We start from the raw sequence: 24,800 nt of genomic DNA, 5'->3' as shown, positions 1-24,800 counted from the left end.
AATAAACTTGGCTACGATGCGTGTAGACTGTACGATGATTCGACCCATGTTACTACAGAAGAATACAACGTCATCAGGATGCGCTAGTGGTAAACCAAAAAAAACCATGATAAATCACACTTTAGCAGTTGCAGTTTTTATGTGTGCGAAAGAGGAAGGCATAAGAGCTTGAGGTAAGCAGTTTTATGTTTTAGCGCCATGCCGCATTTTTATTGGTTGGTCAGTAAACATGGATCGTCACAGCACTGTGCGATGATCATGCTGTATCGTAGGCCATCTTTGGTCGCAAGACTGTGACAATGGCCGTTTGAACCACTGTACAACACAGGACCACCGATTAGGAGCCACGATCACCGAAATCACAATTGTTTCACGATGCCAATCTTTCGTCTGGGACAAAAATCATGCAGTGTGTTTCGGGATTTAAACCTGAATAAAATGAATCAAGGGTTATCTTGGGGTTAACCCAGTTCTTATCTGCATATTTGTGCTGTCAGTATCACTAATTGGACGAATGCAACACACGACCTGTTTACATAAGGGCTCTAGTATTGCGCATTTTCATATTATAAATTGCAGACTGCTATTAAGTTTTTCCTGAATTTACTTTTTTCACTCCACAAGATGCATTTTTTGTCACCATTTGACATTTTTCTCCTCAAAAACTGAAACGACTGTTTATACAATGCAGGCTTTCCATGACTGTCCAAAGCACGTTAATATGAGGCACATGTATGTTTCTCACTGTCACAGTACAGTTTGGCACGGAAATGCGGGGTTAACGCGGGAATTGCGGTGCTGATCCTGCATTTATAATCCCGGGTTAAAAGCGGTGCTAAACCCGCCTCTAAATTATAAATGTGAAATGTTCCTTTACCCCATGTTAAAAGTGGGAATAGGAATGGCAATAACCTGAGGTTAAGCACAGTGTGTCTCTTACAGTTCGGATTGGACTCTCTGGTCGTCCAGGTTCATAGAAATGTCTGTTCTTTCTTAGTTTGGGCAGTGAGAGCTGCTCGAGTCTGGACGTCATCTTGGCTGTTTGAGCTGCATATGAGATGAATGTCTGCACATTCTGCACACAAACACCCAAAGCCAATGTGAATGAGGTTTGGATATGGCCTCACAATGAATTAAGCACCAGTTCTTGGTTTAAAAGCAATGTTGTTCCTGTAAGTCCAGACCTGTCTGTTGCTGGTGAAGTTGGGGTGGTTGGTTTTGGGGTTAGCCAGCTGGAGGATTCGAGGTGAGACGACCACGTTCCTTACACTGGGACTTGCATGCCAGATGGGACAGTCATGCTCGCATAACAATGAGTGAGGAGAACTACAGAAAGAAATTAACTTTTATTCAGCAAGGATGCATTCAAATTGATCTAAAATGACAGTAAAGGCATTTAGTGTTGCATATGAATGCTGTTCTTTTGGACTTTCTATTCATCATAGAATCCAAATTTTCCACAAAAATATGAAGCAGCACAACTGTTTTCAACATTGATAATAATAATAAAAAAATCTTTCTTGAGCAGCAAATTAGCATATTAAAATAATTTCTGAAAGATCATGGGACACTGAAGACTCGAGTAATGATGCTGAAAATTCAGCTTTGCATCACAGGAATAAATTACATTTTAAAGTATATTAAAATAGAAAACCGTTATTTGAAACAGTAATATTATTTCACAATATTACTGTATTTTGATCAAATAAATGCAGTCTTGGTGAGCATAACAGACTTCTTTCAAAAATATTTTGAATGGTTTCCAGGCAAATCTGAACACAGATTTGAGATTTTTCTAAATATGTTAAACATACTAAATATGTTTCGGTTGCCTTATACAACAAAAACATATCATATAAAAGGCCTTATACACGCCCTTAGCAACTAGCTGAAATAAACTTTTTTTTTTTAAAGTTTGTTTTATATTTATATTTTATTTCAATTAATGTTTATTTCAAGTAATGGAATTTATTTTTAGGTTTTAGTTAACGATAAGCCTGCTGCTAACTTGCACACTATTTTTTTCTAATGTGGAATCTTAAGACCTGCAAAAATCATCTGCTGCTTCTGGTTTGATAAGAATCAAAGCTTTCTTCTAGCTCACAGCGCACATGTTCTCAAGATGTTATGTAACAAAAATCCACAGGTTACAAAAACATTTTCAGCTGAATGACTAAATGTAAATGTAATATAAATGAATCCAGAAATGAACATAATGGCCTGCATGCAGACGATTTATTTACCACAAAATATAAGTGACATGAAGTCTTCACAAATAAAATTATACAACAAAACTGACTCGATATGTTTGTCTGTAAAACAGCTTGGAGATTAAATAGGGCCCAGATCTGAGATTGTGATTTAAGATTTAAAAAAGACCTCTGTGGTCAAACACAAGACTTGCCAGAGGTTACACACCAGACAGTGGGCTATTGTCTGACAGCATCTTCTCTCTCTCTCACACACACACAGTGCTACTGAAAAAACAGATGTTGAATTTTGGCTTCCTCCTCAGCAGGAGCTAATTTTAGTTCTGGAAAGATCTCATGAATGTGTCCGGGTTTTCATCTGAACTCTTACTTCACTTCCTGGACACTTCTTCCTCGGGTTTTGGGAGTCGCTAGACGGACAACGTTCTCGTACTGCACTGCATGAGAGGAAGGGTGGGAGATCTTCATCCTCCTTCTCTCCTCCTCCTCTTTCCTGCAGGAAGATTGCAGAGGGAACGTCTGACATCCGAGAGAAAATCCGCCTTTTCAAACAAGACAATAGGATTTTTATAGGAGTGTTACAGGATGCTTGCTAGGAACAAGTGAAACTAGGAATTGGAGAGCGTTTATGCTAATCACACCCATATTTCTCAGAATGGTCTTTTATAAGAACAAATTTTTTTTTTTTTTAATGCTCTCTGGTGGAGAACGGGGCTGGAAACACTCTTGCCAGCTGGACTCAAGAGAACCAAATTAATTTGATCCATTATCTCATAAAATCTCTCTGGCTTCAAACACAACCTGCTCATTCAGAGGACTCGGGCGTCTTTAACCAGACTGCTGGGTGGAAAAGGGGCAGTTGGGCAGAGAAAGTGAGAATTTGAATGCACTTTTTCCTCGTAATATCAAAGGAATTTGTCGGTAAGAAAGAAATCAGTGTTTCTTGATAAATGCAGCAGAGAACTGCTAGGAAATGAATAACCTAATTACTTTTGATAGCGTATTTGATCAAATTATGATGTGTGGTGTAAAATATGACCTGTATACTTGCATGACCCCAAAGCATCCAAAAAATGAAAAGTAGGAATTGTGGATTGCATTCTCATTTCCACTAAAGGTGTAGGGCAAACTAGAAGTCGTCACATGCTTGATTCTGAATCCTGACCTCAACTCATTCATTATTAACCGAAAGGTTCCTTCCGTATAAACTGAAACAGCTAAACCTGAGCTCACACAATATAGTGTGTGTGTACTGTGTATATTTATGTATACACATGCATGCATGTATATTTTCAAGAAAAAAAAAAAAATATATATATATATATATACACACTGTACACTCACCTAAAGGATTATTAGGAACACCATACTAATACTGTGTTTGACCCCCTTTCGCCTTCAGAACTGCCTTAATTCTACGTGGCATTGATTCAACAAGGTGCTGAAAGCATTCTTTAGAAATGTTGGCCCATATTGATAGGATAGCATCTTGCAGTTGATGGAGATTTGTGGGATGCACATCCAGGGTACGAAGCTCCCGTTCCACCACATCCCAAAGATGCTCTATTGGGTTGAGATCTGGTGACTGTGGGGGCCATTTTAGTACAGTGAACTCATTGTCATGTTCAAGAAACCAATTTGAAATGATTCGAGCTTTGTGACATGGTGCATTATCCTGCTGGAAGTAGCCATCAGAGGATGGGTACATGGTGGTCATAAAGGGATGGACATGGTCAGAAACAATGCTCAGGTAGGCCGTGGCATTTAAACGATGCCCAATTGGCACTAAGGGGCCTAAAGTGTGCCAAGAAAACATCCCCCACACCATTACACCACCACCACCAGCCTGCACAGTGGTAACAAGGCATGATGGATCCATGTTCTCATTCTGTTTACGCCAAATTCTGACTCTACCATCTGAATGTCTCAAAAGAAATCGAGACTCATCAGACCAGGCAACATTTTTCCAGTCTTCAACCGTCCAATTTTGGTGAGCTCGTGCAAATTGTAGCCTCTTTTTCCTATTTGTAGTGTAGATGAGTGGTACCCGGTGGGGTCTTCTGCTGTTGTAGCCCATCCGCCTCAAGGTGGTGCGTGTTGTGGCTTCACAAATGCTTTGCTGCATACCTCGGTTGTAACGAGTGGTTATTTCAGTCAAAGTTGCTCTTCTATCAGCTTGAATCAGTCGGCCCATTCTCCTCTGACCTCTAGCATCAACAAGGCATTTTCGCCCACAGGACTGCCGCATACTGGATGTTTTTCCCTTTTCACACCATTCTTTGTAAACCCTAGAAATGGTTGTGCGTGAAAATCCCAGTAACTGAGCAGATTGTGAAATACTCAGACCGGCCCGCCTGGCACCAACAACCATGCCACGCTCAAAATTGCTTAAATCACCTTTCTTTCCCATTCTGACATTCAGTTTGGAGTTCAGGAGATTGTCTTGACCAGGACCACACCCCTAAATGCATTGAAGCAACTGCCATGTGATTGGTTGATTAGATAATTGCATTAATGAGAAATTGAACAGGTGTTCCTAATAATCCTTTAGGTGAGTGTATGTGTGGTGTGTGTATTTATATATGCGTAATAAATATATATATAGCGCACACATTATGTAAACAAAAACTTTTATTGGTGATTTAATGGCTGTATGGTGATGAGATTTTGCGCTCTTTTCCATTTTTGTACGTGTTTTTAAAAACAAACAGGTTCTGTGTGAATGGTTTTTTTCATTTATTTCACAGCAGTTTCAAGCCCTTATTTAACAGGCATTTAAACAATACCTGTTCCAGCCAGTAGGTTGGACTGTCAGTCTAATTTCTAATAACTGCACACTTGATAGTACACCCACAAATGAAAATTCTTCATTTACTCACCCTTGTGTTATTCCAAACCTGTATGAGTTTCTTCTTTCTGCTGAACTCAAAAGAAGATATTTTGAAGAATACTGGTAACCAAACCGATGGTCCCCAATGACTTCCATAGTATGGATCAAAATACTACAGAAGTCAATGGAAGCATCAACTTTTTTTTTTTATATAAATATATTCAGAATGAGTTAATGATGTGACCATGTTTATGCATTTAACAGGTGTATGGCATGTTTTTAGAATCTGTGCTGTATCTAAACAATGCTAGACTGAAACGGCATATTGTTTAGAGACCTGCATTTTAGGCATTCTTTACTCATTATTCTCATTATTTTATTAGCACCCTTTTTCAATTGTAACCCCCCCCCCCCATTAACTGTACAACAAAACCTCCAACTAAAAATCCTGGCGTTGCCACTGATTTGAACATATTTTATTATCTAATTTAGGATTAAGTATTAATGTCCTACATTAAAAATATCTTACTAACACAAATGTTTGGACAGCACTGTACATATACATACATATACTAAACAAAAATGAAGTGCTGTTTCTCGCTACCTGAGCTGGATCTGGAGGCAGAAGTCTTTCTTAGGCTGGGCCAGAGCCTTTATTCTGGGGCTCGGAACGGCTTGCAGTGCGGAGCGGGACAGCGGCCGTATCGATTCCTGGTTTCCCCATGTCAGTATCCTGAATCCCACAACACAAGAGTCAGCTGGATCAAGGGATGAAACAGCCGTTTCATTTATTTATTTGGATATTTGGGTAGTGCTGAAAAACCTAAGCTCATATTTGTACTTATGGTTGACACTATAATTTCAGGTTATAATCAAGTTAAAGTACATAAAAAAGATGTACCAAGGTGTTGTGGCCCAAACCGTCTTGGACTTCTTTGGTTGAGCTAGATATGAAATCCTACAAGCAAACATGTTATCAGTTCCTTAAAAATATAAATTATAAAGAAATGAAAGAAAAAAAAAAATTATTTATTTTATACATACCTATCCAAATGGAAGGACTTTAATTCAGGCTCTTTCAGGAATAGAAAACAAACAAAAAATCATATTAACCTATTTTTCAATAAAAATATAATAAGACCATATTTAGGCTGTGTTTTAAATGCAGACTTTACCCGAGTCCATTCTGTCCAGGTGCAGACCCAAAGGAATCCTGGGAAACTAAAAGCTTACTGAATGTCACAATAGAGACCGCCTGTTGCCAAGGAAGCTGTTACCGTGACAACCAAAGTCACATGGTCCTGCTCTGTCATCAAAGATGAGCTGAAATCAGCCTGAACTAACAGACCATGACATCATAAACAAAACAGGAAATAAGATTCCAGCAATTCGAAAGATTCTAAAAATGATGTCATTGATGCTAAAAAGTAACATTACAGGATTTTTGTTCCAAAAATGACAAACACATTCAGTCATTTCAATTAATATTTAATGGTTATCAAAAGTCCCTCACCAATTTGATCAAATCTTCACTTGATTTCTGACATTAAAAAAACATTTAAAGACAGAAACGTCAAGTTACAAAATTAATACAGACATTTGGATTACAGACTATTCTTACTGACAAGTCAGCAGTATAAACCAATCAAAGCATCTTATCATCTAGCAAAAACAACACAAACACACACACTGTATCAGTTTACTCATATTCAAACATCCCATAATCCACAATTACAACAGCAGCAGCAATAAACTGAAAAACATGATTATCTTTGGCATCTTTTTCAAAATGCAATCATGAAATGTTTAAGCAATCATGACATTTTTAGTGTCACTAGTCTCTCTTCTACTAGAAAAACAGGATGTGTTGTCATTTGGTTTGAAGACTCTTTGGTGACCGTAAAGCCCTAAATATTTGTGACCAAAGGAAACTATTTTAAGACACACAGTTGGTGGTCAAACATCTGACATCATCTCTATGATGAGGTCGCGAGCGTCTTGCACACCGACGTTGGCCTCAGACTTTGCCTTCTTCACCTGAGTACCAATCACACTGAGCCGGTGTCCGTCGCCTACATTACCCAAATCCAGCGCCTCGTAAAGATCCGTGATCCCACGGGCCCCGGGGACGTCCTGCGTGATAGAGAGAGAGAGGACCGTGTTTCCAATAACAGAAAAACATGCACTAATGAATCAGTCCAAAAAGACCAGGAACAGGGATGTGTGATATGTATTGTCTACGATAATATTGTAATTACTGTTTTAACAATGTAGAAGCTGTGTATGTTATTCACTTAGCAAAAACAGGTCTTGATAATGCACACTTTTGCATTATGTAGCCTAATAGAATGACTCTAAAATTCAATATATGGTGGCAAAAATGTCTTATTCCACTGGAGGATCCCAGCAAATATAACCAGGAACTAATCCTGGGCCAATTTGATTTCATGTTGACTTTAAGGCCCGTCTGCCACACCAGATGTGTTTGCAAGAACATTTGGTGTGTCAACAGGAAAAGCCGCACTGCCTCAGCACCTTCACCTCACGTCTGAGCGTCCAGATGGTCCTGACACGCACTCTATCAGACGGATCATGCTGAGAGAGGATTACAGAGCGCTCTCACCTGCTTGTTGGCGAGCAGCACTAGAGGCAAGCAGGGGTTGGCTGACAGGAGCTGGTGCAGGAGACGTTTAGCCAGAGGGAATCGCTCGGGTTCAGACGAGTCCACCACGAACACCAGCACACGCGCTTTACACAGATACATTCGCCAGTAATCACGCAGCTTCTCCATACCTCCAACTGTATGACAGAGGAAGCACGAAAGACACGATTATAGTATTACACTGTTACAGCTAGTCACTTCAAACCAGGGTTGTTTTTGTTAACGAAAAACCTTCAATTTAATTACTTCAAACTAAAATAAACTTTCACTGAAATAAAATTAAATTCAAAAAGGTAACACTTTACTCACTATTAACTCGTTGCTTATTAGCACACCTATTATTAATATATTGTTTGTTTATTAGTGCTAATAAAGCACATATTCTGCATGATCATATTCTACATCCCTAATCCTACCCAATACCTAAACTTAACTATTAATAAGCAGCAAATTAGGAGTCTATTGAGGCAGAAGTTGTAGTTAATGGTTTGTTAATGGCGAGATTTGGACCTTAAAATAGTGTGACCAAAAAAGAAATATAGTGCTGTCAAACGATTAATCGTGATTAATCACATCCAAAATAAACGTTTTTGTTTACATAATATATGTATGTGTACTGTGTATATTTATTATGCATATATAAATACACCCACATAACATATATATTTTTTAAATATTTACATGTATATATATTTCTATATTTATATTTTATATATACTTAATATATAAACCTAATATATATTTTTTAAATATATACATGCATGTGTTTGTATTTATATACATAATAAATATACACAGCATACACACATATATTATGTAAACAAAAACTTTTATTTTGGATGTGATTAATCGCGATTAATCGTTTGACAGCACTAAAAATAAATACAATTATTTCAGCTAGTTTCTCAACATTTCTCATTTAAGTTGAAGTACCATGGAAGCCGGTTTCCTTTTTTTCCTCAGAATTGTGATATATAAACTCAGAATTCTGACACAATTTTAATCTTATATCTGGCAATTAGGGATGCACGATATTGGATTTTTGCCGATATCCGATATTTTCCAACTCATTTTGGCCGATACTGATATATTTCCTTTTGTTTGGAAACAACACCAGTCTCTCCTGTGCAGAAATAAGCAAAATATTTTTAATTTTGGCTAGTTTTTAACAAGAACTTATTTGTTAGAATGAAATAAACAATAATGAAGGTTGTTTGACAGTACATTGAAGCTTTGAAAATAACTATATATCAATCGCTGCATTTTCCCACCAGAAAGATGTAGTGTTAATCCTAACATTTTATTTTAAGATTTAACATTTGCAGATGGTCTAAAGCAAAAGAGTTGTAAAAAATTCCCAAAATCTTTAAGAGCTTACGATTTGTTTAAAAAAGAAAACATTTAACACATTAATGAATAAATTAATATATACTTCCGAGTATATATAAAATTATTTCATTTACAAGTGATCTAATCACTAGCACTCCCTGAGCACATGTAAGTTACCGTATTCCTCTTATCGGCAAGACATATAGGCATTTTTCATATCGGCCGATATTTACATTTAAAGCCATCATCGGCCGATTCCGATATCTGTCCGATAATATCGTGCATCCCTACTCGCAATAGACTTTTTCCTCAGAATTCTGAGTTTACATTTCACAATTGTTTTCTCCCTCAAATTGATTGTGGCATTTTACTTCACAACTCAGACTTTTTTCTCACAGTTTTGAAGTTATATCTTATCATTTGGATTCTTCTGATCAGAATTGCACATTTATATTTTGCAATTTGCAATTGCAATCATGCAAATGATCGAAAATTGACATCCCTAATGCGTGTGTAAATTAGCAGTATTTACTCTCTAAGAACTCGATCTGAAGCTCTTCCTTGTTGATGGAGATGGCGTTGAAGCCCTGAGTGGGGGACACGTCTTGTTCCAGGCTGCCCGTGGCAAAACAGTGCAGTAAGCTAGTCTTTCCTGCCCCATCCAGACCCAAAACCAGCACCTGAGTACCTGCTGTCCTGGGCTGCACAACACAGAGAACAAACATAGCATTACTTTACTGAAATCACAGCTTGATGGGAGAGTAAAGCTGCCTCACACGTCACACTGACACACAGGAAGAGACGGATTAAACTACAGGAGGTCGACTCCTCACAATAAACCAAAAGCAGTCCATTTGCCCAATGCACCATGCTCAAAAATGCAAATGCAAATGCTAATTTATTTTGAATTAATTTTTAAAATAAACTCCCAGGTGACATTTTTAAAAAAAATCTATAATTTTGTAATATTAACTTTCACTTAACATTATTTATAGCTTGAAATATATATAGCTTATTATTATTATATATTTATATTATAATATTATTGTACATTTATTAAAACATGAATCAGTATTGCATGATATTTCTATTATTTTGCATTTATTTTAAGCATGTGTTAAGCATTATAAATTATGTTAATAAATTTAAAAACTATATTAATCAAATTTAATATTATAATAATATTAGGTGTGGCTATTTCCATGTATCCTATTCAAGCATTATGTGTATTATTTCTTTTATTTATTTAATGTTTTTTAAAGAAAACATGAATTAAAGCATTATAAATTATAATGTTAAAAACATTATAATTTCTAAAAACTTGAATCAAGTTTGCATAATATTATATGGGACTATTTGCATGTACTTTTTAAGCATTTCATATTCTGATAATGTTTATTAATGAATATCAAAATGTAGAATTGCTGATTAGGATACAGATCTGCATGATCTATTAACACCTGTTAAGCATTAAATATTATAATAATATTTATTAATGACATTTCAAACCACATGTCACTGTAAATGAAATTATTTGAATTTCGGTAGAACTTATTGCTTTGAGGCCTCGAGTGCAACTAAAACACTGGGATAAAAGAATGTCCAAGAAAGCCACAAACCTCTGATATTATGGGCGTTTTTAGTGCAGTTTCGGTCTTGGTGGCTTTATGCACGTGCTCTTTCCTGCTCCCGTCCTCATTCAGCTCCTCATTGACTGTTTTCTTGGGTTTTGGGGTTTTACTCATCAGATAGCACACTGCGCACGCGACTCCTCCAGTGAGCGCGAGCGCGGCGCCCACCAACCCAATCTCGCGCGCACCGGGCATGTTCACCCTCAATTCGTGCCTTCAACTCAAATCAAGTTAAAACGTAAACAAATGCGATCCTTTTTTTTTTTTTACATGCACCCGGACATGATGCGTCACACACGGGCCTCGGTGCGGAGCCACAAGTGGATTAGAAACTCTAGAGGTCGGTATTTCCGGTGAGTGGAAATAACGCGAGCGAAAAACAGAATTACTAGTGCAGACTTCTAAAAGCGCTCGTGCAGAATTCCAAAAGCGCTAAATGTATTTTCTCGTCTTCCCACCAAAACGGAAAACGTGTCACCCGAGCTTTTGCGTTTCCTGGAGATCGACAACAAAAGCGGCGGTCTCATGAGATGTGAGGTAATCACAACAGATCGCGAGAGATTTTGATCTTCAGTTAAACCAGCGGGAGTCGAAGCTCAAATAATCTCCTGAGATAAACTAACCTCACGCTCGTCGGTGGCATGTTTGTTCCGAGTAATGCGGGACAGTTCCAGCAGAGGGCGCTCAAACACTCACAGCGCCGCCTGCTGGAGAAACATATCATCTACAAATACAATCACACTGAGCAAAATGTTATTTAAACACTGATATAATGTCAGGCTAATAAAACAATACCTAACTTTTACGTATTGCTGTATGAAAAAAGACAAAAAAAAATCATTTTTTTTCTTCTTCAGCCTGAACAGTTAAAACTTCCATAACATTGTCCATCATAACTGACATATTTATACATAGAATTCGGAATTTGTAAACTGTACACTTGTAAATCAGCATATGTGTCCCTGGACCACAAAACCAGTCATAAGGGTCAATTTTTTTAAAATGAGATTAATACCATTTTTATAAAAAATAAAGAAAAAAAAGCTGTGGTTTGTTAGGATAGGACAATATTTGTCCAAGATACAACTATTTGAAAATCTGGAATCTGAGGTTGCAACTAATACATTTACTGTTTGAACAATTATTAAGCATTATATTACAAGTTTAGAGAAATGTTTAAAAATGCAAATGGGGCTTCATCTAATTAAATATGCACACTTTCAGAAATCAGAAAGGACATCTGATAATGCCAGGTTCAAAATTCTTCTGTTGATATTGAAGTTTTATAGAGGTCATTTTCTATTGCTCTTTTTATCACTTCAAATCTGTCAACAGCCAGAAGTAGAGGGAATATATTTCATATACATCCAGCAAATAATATATGAACAAACTCTTCAGTATATAGAGAATAAAACTGTAAAATGTGGTTTATGCAAATGCTACTAAAGTAAATATTTATGAAAAAAATTCAAAGATTAATTGAAATCGACAGACACAAATAGATCAGAATACTAAAATAAACATATAAATGCGTATTTTGGATGTATCCTTTCCATGAGTCTGAAAGAGGACATGTTATGGAAGCAAAATAGTTTGAAATCTCTAAATTGACGAGTGCTTAAAAAGAACAATGGTTTTAATGGTTGAACAGTTATATTTACTGCACAATTATGGCAACAGACCTTTAGGAGTTTACATATGAAAGAGCAAGACACTCAGTTCATTGCTTTTTCCAGGAATCTCTTTATTAAGACATAACACTGGAGATGTGTTTCTGAGGAAAGTTCGTTCAAAATTATATTCACGGTTGAGCACTGGATTTAAAAAATAAATATCTCAGCTTTGCATAAACAGCCTCTGTTGTGACACAAATTTGCTTTATTAAGCATTCATGTACCAAGCAAGGACAAAAGATAAACAGAGAAATCATCCAGGTCCAGAACATAAGTTTTTTTTTTATTAAAAACAAAGGAGAAATGCCCCTGACTCTTTAACATTTATATGAATGCATGTACACAGTGGATTGGATGGTTAAAAAAAATGCATTGACAACAGATTCCCAATTCATCCATATTAGTGTCGCTTACACGTTGACGTTCAAAATCATATTCCTTTTCCTCATCCTTCAGAATTAATGACTAAAACTCTTGCAATTCATTCTCCAGGCCACTGGAGCAGGTGGCATCTCCGTTATTACAACTGTTTCTCAGTTTCAAAACCAAGCAAACCAAATGTTAGATGAAATGATTTTCTCTCTCTCTATCTACCATCCTCCCTTCCCTCCTTTCTTCTTCTTCTGGGGAGCCTTCTTGCGAGCAGCTCCGGCCGCAGCAGGTTTCTGTTGTCTCGGGGGAACCGCGTTGCTCGTGGCGGTGCCTGTTCCTGAGCCGGGTCGAGGGGAGGTGGGCGGACTACTGACGCTTTTACTGGCATCACTGAAAAACAGACAAAAAGTGTTGCTTCTGGTTTATTTGTTAAGAAAAAAACATTTCTTAATTATAAGCCTATTAATAATTTCATTTCACTGCAGGTTAAAATACTAATATTACTGTCTTAAATTCTTCACTTTAAACGTTCAAATTGCTGTCAACTTCTATCCAGTCATGTTGGAAATTGTGCAAATCTTTAAATAAAGTTAACCTAATGCCCATTGAGTAAAATGCAACCCTTGTTTGGAAGACCCTGATTGTAATTTGTGATTATTATGGTCACACACATCACCAAATTTACTGTACTGATGTGTTCAGGTGGACTCAAAAATAACTAAATAAATGAAACAAAAAAAAAATAAAGCACGTGTATTGCATTGGTGCTGTATGCATGCAGCAGGGTTAGTGTTCATCATTTTTGTAACACTTTTACATGTGCTTTCTTTACTAATAACAGTAAATTATGCATTATTACACACAACTTAGTCTCAACCAAACACTACAGTAAGTTGTTAATGTTACTCGGTATTTAAATGTATAATTAGAAAAAATACCTCAAATATTATTATTGCTGTGTTAACAAAAATACACAAATTTATTACTGTTGAGAGTTACAATTTTCCTGTAAAATAAATTTGATTATTTTCTGTGCATGGTAAAATATTATTGTCTTAAATTCTTACTATACTAACAATTAATTATGCATAATTGCATGTAAGTTACCCTAAACCAAACACTACAGTAAGTACATGATAATTAATATTACTCAGTACTTAAATGTAAAATGATCCTGTAACATGGACAGAAAAAAAAAAACTTTACCTTTTTATTTCACCTAGTGGCCAAGTCAACATCTCATTTTAAAATCAAACAAAAATTGATGATAACTTTACAGATGTCAAAAAAATTTAAATAAAACATTCCACAAAAAATGAAAAAATTACTAAAACCAAATAACAAAATGACTAACGCTTCAACTAAAATTGAAATCAAAATGATTTTATGGTCAGATGATACTAAAACAACACTGGCATGCAGTAGTATATGCTGTAGATAAAGCAGCATGGTGTACTTACAGCTCGGCGGTCGCTCCAGATGTTGCTCCCTGTGTGCCGCGGCCGATCTGCTCCTTCTTCTTGCCCTTCTTCTTGCCGCGGTAGTACGACCGCTCTCGCATCGGCAGCCAGCGCTCCGGGTCAGGGGTCGATTTGGGGTCATAGTTCTTGGGCAGTTTACCTGAACACAAAAATATGAACAACTTTGTATTCATGCTAGTGCTAATAAAATGCTCGGAGATCAGTAGCAGACATACCTTTCTTCTTTTTCTTCTTCTTTTTAACATCCTCTGGACTGAAATAAACAGAACAATGTGTTAAATGAACAAGAGAGCAAAAGAACTGTAAATACAGGCTAGAAATATCAAGCACTTTCATGCAGACCAAACCCCCTCAGACATCAAATATTCACTTAAAGCCCCTTTGAGATTTTAATTTAATATTTGAATAATTAATTTTTAAAAACACGTTAGGAATTCTTGTGTTCATTAATGATCAAGGTGTACAAACAAAACTCGAAATATTTTAGAAAGTGTTTTATTTTGATTTTATTACTTATAATTTGATATTATACACATAAAAATATAAATATATTAAATAGTTTAGTACATTTTATTTTGATAGTTTTTATTTAGAAATATACTAATTACAATTGTCCTGTAAAATAAAACAAATAATTTGATAATTATAGGCCTAATAATTTTATTTTACACTGCAGGTTAAAATACTAACATTCCTGTCTTAAATTATTCACTTTCAAATCCTTTATACAGAAATACTGGTTAAATGCTGAAAAATGTCTATCCAGTCATGTTGGAAATTGTGCAAATCTTTAAATAAAGTTAACCTAACCAACATTGTGTTCCCAAAATGCAACCCTCATTTGGAAAACGCTAATGTGGACCATTAAGGTCGCAAACATCACCAAATGTAGTGTACTGATGTGTTCAGATGGACTGGATTCTATCTGAAATGTAAATTAGTTTAAAAACGAAGGTGTGTTACCCCTGTTCTTTAGGCTGGCTTTCGCCCACGACTTTGGCAGCTTTCTTCCTGATATATGTGGCTCCGTGCGAGTTCTCCAGTTCATCAACGTCCACATTGAAGGACATGGTGTCCGGGGAAGGCAGATGCTTACTCAGACTGAACAAAACCAAGCGCTCAGGAAAACGAAAGATAATAGTGCAAGAACATACAGCATTTGAGTCCTTTTCCAAAGCAAAGTACATTTACAGTGGCGTGAAGTAAAACGAAACCTTCCTGCTGAGATTTAAGCGATATTACTGTACAAAACCGCCATGTTTGAGGATACGCTTTGGCCTTGTCTTGATCTACGAGCGAGTATGCAGAGATGAGCTGGGCCAGCGTGTGGATGTCATTTGTGTTTTGTTTCCACAGCTGCTCCAGATCACTGGTGGCCTCTTTCTTACGGCCGTATTTCAGCTTGCAGTTGGCAGCCTCCCGCACCAGAGAGAGATGGATCGCAGACCCCGGCTGAGAGCAGGTAGAGATAAAAATACAATTATGCAGTTCTGAGCTAATAAAGTGTCACTGAAGCTCCATTGCTCTCGTTTACCTGCTCTGACTGATAGTACTGGATCGCTTGAGTGAAGACGTCAATCGCGCTGTCAATGTCCTCTTCATGTGTGTACATCGTGACCAGAGCAGAAATCTATTCAAAAACACATCAGAAAAACAAACAGAATAAGATTTTAAAAAATATATAGCCAAAGCCAACTTTTATATTATTTATATATATATATATATATAAAATTTGTGTTTACATTTGGTCCCAAAAACAAAACAAAACACTCAGATCTTGACTTTGCTGAAAGTTATAAATTATATTTACTAAAACTATAGTTAACTATATTTTAAAATAATTGTATTAATAATTATAATCATCTATATGATGTATTTATATATATGCATTATATATATTAGTGCTGTCAATCGATTAAAATTTTTAAATCGCGTTAATCAGTCATGGACTGATTAATCTCGATTAATCGCAAATTTAAAATACTAGGATTTACCTGTAAATCTGTTGAAATAAAGAAATGCATGACAAACTACCGTAGTTTAAGGAAACAGAATCTTTCACATCTCCACGAGGTACGAGACATAATCCTTATTATTCTCTTTTTTCAGCCATTATCAGCCTTTATTCTGGCAATAAAACATTTACCAAGCCACATTGCTTCAATCCCAGTAAACATTTACCCAACTGTTATCAAAAGTGTTTCTAAATAAATTTTCTTGCGACCTTACATGAAGTAGGCTATTATGATAAAATGCATTATGAAGAAGAATTGGACCTGTTCTGCAGGTGCATTAGAGGCTAACATTAGCATCATGCTACATAAGACAATTTAAGAGATGAATAGTACACTTTTACTCAGAACTCACTAAACCCCCATTGGGTGTTTGTAATAACTTCCTTTTGCGATCACATGTGTGTGTATACACTTTGGGTGGCTGCGGTACATTATAAAAGTAGCCCAAAAAAAAAGGCAACGGCTATTTGCACTAAGTGTAAATAGCGATAGACGCTATTTACACTAAGTGCAAATAGCATATTTTTTTAGTGACAGATGCTATTTACACTAAGTGCAAAGAGCAATGGATTCTATTTACACTGTTAAAATAGCAAGATTTTCTGCTATTTATACTACTTATTGCAAATAGTGGCAATTATCTACACCTCAGTATTGTAGTACATTATAAAACAGTACGCAATAATAACGTACTGAGTGTAAATTATAATTTTGATTCAAATTTATTAAATGGATGCCACCTTATTGGGACAATAAAGCTGTTTCGGGTCCCTAACCCTACCAGATACTTCATTTTCAACTTTTTGATTATTTCCTTCATTTTTATTGAAAATAAATGCCTTTCTGATGCGATATGATATTTGAAAAGGGAGAAAAAAACGTTTGGCAAAAGGTGGGCTCGAACTCGGGTCGCTCGCGTCAAAAAGCATGCGCCTTACCACCTACGCCACTGAAACTGATGTTGAACTAGTTTCTTTTTTTAATGTTGACTAACCCAATCACACGTGAGTTAGTGTAAATAGCCTTTGCCAACAAGATGGGCTATTTGCACTTAGTGTAAATAGACACTCCAAAAAAAAAAAACAACAACCCACGGCTCTGTAATTTTTCCCGCTACTGTATTTTCAAAATAGCCCAATTGTGCGGAAAACCACGACCCTGGCAACACTGGTTCGCTGTACCCTTATCACATGTGTGTATAATGTTACATATCTCTCGCGCACTGTCGCTCTCTCGGACAAACTCGCTCTCCGCGTTCGCTTCACTTTTGTCTAGCCCATCGCCTCAATCACGCAATCCCTGTGTCCCAATGTGCATACTGCCCAGTGCCCACCCTATCTGTCCTAAATACCACATAGAACTTAGGATGGATAGTGTGCACATTGGGACGCAGGCATAAATCTTAACGCGTTAACTTTTAGATTAATCGCATGCGTTAACGCGTTAACGTTGACAGCCCTAATATATATATATTTTTTTACATTTATATATATATAAAAATACTATAACTTTCAGCAAATTATAAATTCAGAAAGCATAATTGTAATTATACAGTTATTTATACACATTTTATACATAAATATTTTCATAAATAAATAAATAAATTTAAAACATAAATAATTTATAACTTCTTACAAATTATATTTGCTGTACTTAGAATATACACATATATAATATGAATATGTTTACTTGTATGAATAAAAATATACCATTTCAGTGAATCTAATGCATCACTCACTAACAGCCTTCAAAAATAATCAAAAGCAAATGAAATCTCACCATTCCTGGTTTATACTTAATCTCTTCTATTGACTTCAGGATGTCACAGGCTTTGGTCACATGACCTGTTGGAGATGTACACATAAATACATTTCAAATATCCTTGTACGTTCAGTCTGCTCTCTGTATTGAGAGCGTGTGTTTGGTTTGTATCCGTACCCTGTGTCAGGTAGAGCTGTGCCATGGTGAGTTTGATTCCAGAAGCGCTCTCGGGGTGCTGATCTGAAAACCTCTGCAGGAGAGACAAACGATTACAGAACGCCACAGATAGCAGAAATTAAAGAGTCAGGAGGGCAAAGTACCTGTAAGAGCTCTATGGCTTTGTTGTGCTGTTTTTCTCGGCAGAGCTGGGCCACCTTGATCAGAACCGGTCTGGGGTGCCCTGGATTCTGGGTCTGCAGGCTTGCCAACATCTTATTGCACTGATCGGCCTAAGAGATGACAACCGAGAAGTCAGAGAGGTCACATCCATCAGGAAAAATCAAGAAAGCAAGCATATTGTACAAAAACTGGGTGATCACCTGGTTAGTGTACATAGCCAACAGGGCTTTGTTGATCTCAATGGCCTGCAGCTGTTTCTTGGCCAGTTTGTGCTCAACCCCTTCAGCACTGGTCAGTTTCACCTTCTTCTTGGAGTCAAACACGTTTTGGTCCTGGAAGAACGCCGGTAAAAACAGCGGTTACAAACAAGCTGACATGATCTGCCCTTCAGGCATGTGGAAGAAGAATATGAGAGAAAGTTTTTGTTTTCTATTATTTACCTTGTTAATGGTGATGATGTTATTGGCAGTCACAGCCAGCAGACCCACATCAGACGGCCTGACGCAAAGACAAACAGTCTAATGTGGCATCCTTAATATATACATCAATCAAAAATCTATTTCTATAGAAATTCTTAAATCCAATGCAATTCAAAGCAGCAGAAATAAATAAATGATTAGAATAGAATAAAATAATAGTGATGCAAATAAAAACTGGAATTACAAGAAACTACAGACTAAATAGATTTTTTATTTTTTTAAATATCAATATTTTCTGCACTTTTTAAGTCCTTTGGGATTTTTTCCTTATCTTATCACCAGAGCATACATTTATTTGCCATATTAAAAAAATAGTTCACTCAAAACTGAAAATTTACTGAAAGTGTACTCACCCTCAGGGTATCCGAGATATAGATGAGTTTGTTTCTTCATAATAACAGATTTCGAAAAATTTCATCAGTTGCTCACCAATGAATCCTCTGCAGTGAATGGGTGCCGTCAGAATGAGAGTCCAAACAGCTGATGAAAACATCACAATAATCCACACCACTCCGGTCTATCAGAAAAACTGCTTGTTTGTAAGAAACAAATCTATCATTAAAAAGAATTAAACTTTAAACTGTTTTTTCCAGCTAAAAGTCCAAAGAACAGCAAAAAAAAAAAAAGCTTACTCTACTGGAAAAAGTGCATCCCCTGTTGTCCTCTCACATCAAAATCCACACACATAACTGTTTAGAACAGTTTTGGCCTATTTGGCTTGCAAACGGTGCTTAGTCTGTACATATTTCACTCCCAACTTTTTCCCTGGAAAAAGTAATAATATGGATAGAGGACTCTTTTAGCTGGAGACAACGGTATGAAGTTAAAAACGTCTTAATGATGGATTTGTTTTTACAAACATGCAGTTTTTCGCTTCACCAGATGTTAATTGATGGACTGGAGTCATGTGGATTATTGTGATGTTTTTATCAGCTGTTTGGACTCTCATTCTGACGGCACCCATTCACTGCAGAGGATCCATTGGTGAGTAAGTGATGAAATGCTAAATTTCTCCAAATCTGCTCCAATTAAGAAAAACTAATCTACATCTTGGATGGCCTAAGAGTGAGAACATTTTCATTAGGACACCTGTTGAGTATTTTAAATGTGCAGTCTGTAACACACACTTGAGTTTAATGACTTGATTGTAGAGTTGAAGGGCGTCTTCGGTTCTGCCCTGTAGCTGCGTCACATAAGCCATCTGAGAGTGAATGATGGCCAGTTCAGCGTCAACATCCTCCTCCGTCACATCCTAAATAATTGAACAATGAATGGCAACAAATTAAATAATAGCACACAATTTGAGGTCTTTGTTGAAATCCCTATTAAGGTTCTGCATGTAACGCTTACATTAGAAAAACCCAATACTGAAAGCATGCAAGCACATCAGATCACAAATATAGATACTCACAGAATCCTCAGCCAAAGACTTCCTGCACAACTCTGGAAAAACAAAGAGAACAAAAAAATAAAACAAAAACTAATTGACTCATTCATGTTTTTCTCAGCCAACTCACTTATTCTTAAGAGCTGCAGAGACTGAAAGTGAAAGCTCGTAGGCGGCGCGCAGAGCTAATTTTATAAAAGCTGGCACAGTGTTAGTGACCTATGACTAGTGTGACAGAACCACGGTATTAGATACACATGCATGAGAGATTTAATGCCATTTCATTCATTAACAGAAACAAAACAAGGAAGCACTTTACCAACTACAGATTTTATGAGCCAAACCAAAAGCTGTAATTCATTATTTGAGGTTTTTCTGACAGTAAATAATCTGCCTGGTTTGGATTGCACAACATGATTTCCCAGCAGTTCAGCACACTCCCACAGGATGTGAGAAGCTGTTACTTAAAAACATACTTCATAAGAAGACCCCCCCCATGAACTTTGGATGCTGCAAAGAGATGATCTCCAACAAGACAGCATTTTGGCATTGCATATTTAAGCACAATTATTTTATAATATTGTGAGATATTATTACTATTTGAAACACCTGTTTTCTATATTATTTTAAAGTATAATTTATTTCTGTGATGCTTAGCTGAATTTTAAGCACCATTACTCCAGTCTTCAATGTGACATCACACTTCATATCATTCTAATATACTCATTTGGAGTCCTGCATGCTTTCTTTCCATTGAAAAAACCCAAACTTACATATCTGGAGTTTGTATATCAAGTCTTTACATGACCACAGATGCACATGATCTGTGCTGACTATTAGTTTTCTCCAATGATATTACAAACACGTAGCTTGTATCTCTGCAGTAACTCTACACAAAGGCATGACCTCTGACCTTCGGCCTTCTGCAGTTTCTGCATGGCCTGGCTGAGCTGCCCTTGACCAATCAGGCAGCAGGCAGCGTTGTAGCACAGCTCATATGAGCTCTCCGGTAAACCCAGATCCTCCTGAATACAAACAAAACATGAAAGAGAATAAGATGTGACCACTTAAAGCAAATCAACACATTTCCGCACATGAACATGTCTGTTTCTTACCGCCGACGTGTTCTCCCAGGTGCTCTGTGCCGCTAATACAGCCGACATATTCGTCTTCCTCTCCTCTTCATAATCGTCCTGAGAGTTTCTGATCAGGTCTTTATAAACGGCCAGACACTCGTCATACCGCTCCAGTCTGTACAACTACACACACAACTGCATCAACTCGTGCATTCGGACTTAAACAGCAAACTGCTGAAATAGAGTTGAATCTGACAGCAAATGCTGACACAAACTACACGACTCTCACCACTTGGCCGTAGAGCTCCTTGAGTTTGTCTGTTTGCTCTGGCATTCCCTGGATAGTTTTCAAAGCGTGCTCCACCCTGTTCAGACGGTATTCGCAGTAGGCCTTCTCGAACCCGATCATGTCACTAGAGACACAAAATACAAACTTTTATTACATTGAAAACAGATGCAGAAAAGGACAGAAACCTCCACCAAATTCAGCAACTCATAGAAGCATACTAATGTTTATGGTACTGTCTATACCAGTGTTTCCCAATGCCATGCAAAAAAGCCGTACTGTTAGACCTACCTGAAAAACTAAAAATTTGTATCGTAATTATTTATTTGTGCTATCATTAGTTTATTTGTTCTTATTTTAATACTGACTGCTAACCTGTCAAATTCAAAGTTTGAAATCAAGCTGTTGTGCTACTGCAACAAAATTACCCCACTGTAAAATCTGTGAGATAGCTGGTTATAATGGTAATTAATGTTTACCTATGAATAAAAGCCTACATTAAAATCTGTCATATAAATTGGTCTATTTATTAGAAATTAGCCTACTGACTACCACCACTGATGGACAAAAAAATGTATAATATTAAAAAAATCCGTATGACAGTATAGTCTGCTGTTCTTCCCTGCTGTACCGAATATCTATATACATTTCAAGGTATCATTTAGAAGTTAGAAATTCAAGTATTGTGACAAAATTCATTTTGTAGGGTGCCATAAATTTGTTAATTTCCAAAGGGTGCCACAACTAAAAAAGGAAACACCGGTAAATACACCGTACTGTATACTGAACAAATCCGATTTCAACACATATGCAGCCAAACAACGTCTTGTGTGTTTATTAGAACACAGAAAAAAAAATTGTGTGCAATAATAAATTCATTTTTGTTTTTAAAATTTTTAGCCTTTAGACAAAACATTATACTAAATCTTTTTGTCCAAAAAAGATGCGTTTTGTTGAGTATCGTATTATACAGTACATCAGACTTTTAATGCTCATATAATATAATATGATATGGTGAGAATATGTAGTTCATACTCAAGGATTTCATTCAGAGGTCCATAAAGAGCCAAAATATGCAATTCGGCACAGATTCTGATATTTATATGGGCAAAACATAAGATGAAATTCTGATTGTAATCTAAATAAATGAGATCTATATAAAAGTATACCAGATACTTACATAAAACTATATAAATATCGGTCATCACTCTATATCTCCAATAATATGTAAGATTATATTTAAATGCTTAGCTTGATGATCAAAACATACAGTGCAATGCAATAAAATGATGATTGAGAGATGAACAAACAAACGTTCCTCAAAAGCCTGATGATCATATGTGAGACATACTGATTTTTCTAAAATATTATTTATGGACAATCAAGAAAACCCAAGTTGCTTCCAGTGAGTGTCCATCTTGAAATATTACTAACAATATAAATGTTTACTTTATACAAATCAGTAAATATTTCACAGCAAAAAGACACAAAGCTCAAGCTAGATGGTTGTACAATTATACTAAAAAGCATTTATCTGCCAAAAAATATCTATTTGATAACAGAAGGCAGCTTAATTTTTCAGCAAAGATCAAGTCAATCATCTAGAGGCCTTAATGTATACAGCCAGCCCTGATTAGTATGTGATGTGATTAAGATTAAGATGCCCACAAAACGAAGAATCAAGATAACAGTATGTTAAAAGGTGCATAGATAGAATACCATTTCTGGTGACTTTTTGAAAAGGGTCCTTCTCTACATGTCTTATTGCTGCAGTCTGGGTGAGCATCTCACCTGCTCAGTGATTTAGAGTGATTGTTCATGACATTCAGGGCTTCTTTAAAACCCCCATTCTGGATCAGACAGACGATTTTACAACGCAGGGCTGTCACATCGTCCTTGTTTTCATGAAGAACTGCAAACAGGCAGTAAATATAAGATCAACATTGTCATTGTGAAATATCAAATACTGATTTTACATTGCAAAAAAAAAAACCTGCATACATACTAAAATAAACATTTAAAAACTAGTACTTGTATATCTTTAAACTTAAATATAAAATTAAGAAATTCTGTTTACATTTAATCCAACCCCTTATGACACGTAATCACTAAACACAGACCCCTCAAACCTCCAGAAAGTCTTGAAGACTGCCAACACACTCTTTAAGAGCTTCTCAAGAGTTGTACTATTCAAGTAAACATGCCCTTTGTCTTCATAAAATATGAAATTTGTTTAACTTAGAAAACATTAGCGAATCTACTGCACTGCAGTTTAGACACATGCTACGAGAGACATGGAGCTTTAACAGTGTTTTTATCTACAGTGAGAGAAATGTGGACAAAGATATGATTCATATGGGTTTTTTTACTTTTGTTGACAGCTTTCAGGGCTCTAGTAAAGTCTCCGTTCTGTCCACAGCGGTTGATTTCGGTCCAGAGAGCAGAAACGGGCCCCGATCCGCTCGCCATCTTCAGCCATATGAGCGGAAGCAGAGACCGGGGCAGAATAAAAGTCCCACAGCAACCCAAAGACACAATAAAAGTCCGCGGTTTAAAGCGTAAACACACGACAGGATAAAAAGCTAAACTTAAAAAAAAAGTTCATTATTTTTTTAAATCAACTGACTTTTTTCTTTTTGTCTTAGATTTTTATATTTTTGTTCACATCATTATCCTTGCATATGTTTAATTACCAAAAGTGATTTTATGAGGATATTTAGTGAAAATTTCAATTAAGTGAAATGGTAATAATTAGTTTTTTATTACTATAACACAAGTTTAAAATAATGGAATTGATCATTTTAACAGAACTAAATTATTAAGCACCCTAATAAACCTTTGAGGATATACTACCTGTTACTTAGTAAACAGGCTATTGCTTAAATTAAAACAAACAAACAAACAAAAAATAGAGGTAGTATTTTTTTTCAAAACTTCAAAACATCTTGCTGTCCCTTTTCAACCTGATGAGTGTTTCTTTTTTACACACATCCTGATAAACACAGAAAAAGACATAATAAAGACATTATAAACAACGTCTGTTCTCGTCTCTGTGAACGGAACCCTATCTGAGGTTTTAAAAAATTACTTTTTATAAATAAAGCCTTGACGGACGCAGAATAATTTGACCACAGTGGAGGCGCATTTGTGTTTCATCATGGCATGTGAATCATAGCTTCCTCATATTGTTAGTACAGTAGGAACTAATGCTGGTGCAGGAAAAAAGACATCTATATTTTTACTAAAGCAGAGGCGTATGACGAATCAAC

At 36.3% G+C, this 24,800-nt stretch overlaps 2 protein-coding genes across 2 annotated transcripts; both read right to left on the bottom strand.

Annotated features, from left to right (window-relative positions):
- Positions 1-6,511: 6,511 nt before the first annotated feature.
- LOC306853190 (ADP-ribosylation factor-like protein 9) lies at positions 6,512-11,344 on the bottom strand. Its single transcript, XM_079390412.1, has 4 exons — positions 10,651-11,344; positions 9,564-9,732; positions 7,664-7,839; positions 6,512-7,173 (listed from the first exon to the last, which is right to left on the bottom strand). Exons 1-4 carry the CDS (start codon positions 10,855-10,857, stop codon positions 6,997-6,999), a joined length of 729 nt encoding a protein of 242 aa, XP_079246538.1. The 5' UTR covers positions 10,858-11,344; the 3' UTR covers positions 6,512-6,996.
- A 1,254-nt stretch (positions 11,345-12,598) lies between these two features.
- Positions 12,599-24,008, bottom strand: LOC306853189 (signal recognition particle subunit SRP72-like). Its single transcript, XM_079390411.1, has 18 exons — positions 23,901-24,008; positions 23,323-23,443; positions 21,535-21,658; positions 21,285-21,428; positions 21,083-21,194; positions 20,194-20,225; positions 19,910-20,034; positions 18,744-18,801; positions 18,504-18,635; positions 18,285-18,413; positions 18,142-18,214; positions 17,983-18,047; positions 15,723-15,818; positions 15,459-15,640; positions 15,152-15,289; positions 14,404-14,441; positions 14,168-14,327; positions 12,599-13,097 (listed from the first exon to the last, which is right to left on the bottom strand). Exons 1-18 carry the CDS (start codon positions 23,998-24,000, stop codon positions 12,926-12,928), a joined length of 2,001 nt encoding a protein of 666 aa, XP_079246537.1. The 5' UTR covers positions 24,001-24,008; the 3' UTR covers positions 12,599-12,925.
- Between the last annotated feature and the right edge of the window lie 792 nt (positions 24,009-24,800).

Source organism: Barbus barbus (genome assembly GCF_936440315.1).
Source record: "Barbus barbus genome assembly, chromosome: 33".
Classification (NCBI taxonomy): domain Eukaryota; kingdom Metazoa; phylum Chordata; class Actinopteri; order Cypriniformes; family Cyprinidae; genus Barbus; species Barbus barbus.
This window is presented reverse-complemented; position numbering and strand designations above follow the sequence as displayed.

Coding starts and splice junctions, on each gene's coding strand:
- LOC306853189 (XM_079390411.1), bottom strand. CDS start 24,000: ATGGCGAGCGGATCGGGGCCCGTTTCTGCTCTCTGGACCGAAATCAAC. Junction 21,429..21,534: donor AGGAGCTCTACGGCCAAGTG/GTGAGAGTCGTG, acceptor TTGTGTGTGTAG/TTGTACAGACTGGAGCGGTA. Junction 14,328..14,403: donor GAAGAAGAAAAAGAAGAAAG/GTATGTCTGCTA, acceptor TTTTGTGTTCAG/GTAAACTGCCCAAGAACTAT.
- LOC306853190 (XM_079390412.1), bottom strand. CDS start 10,857: ATGCCCGGTGCGCGCGAGATTGGGTTGGTGGGCGCCGCGCTCGCGCTC. Junction 7,840..9,563: donor TCAGATCGAGTTCTTAGAGA/GTAAATACTGCT, acceptor TCTGTCATACAG/TTGGAGGTATGGAGAAGCTG. Junction 7,174..7,663: donor TGCTGCTCGCCAACAAGCAG/GTGAGAGCGCTC, acceptor TCTATCACGCAG/GACGTCCCCGGGGCCCGTGG.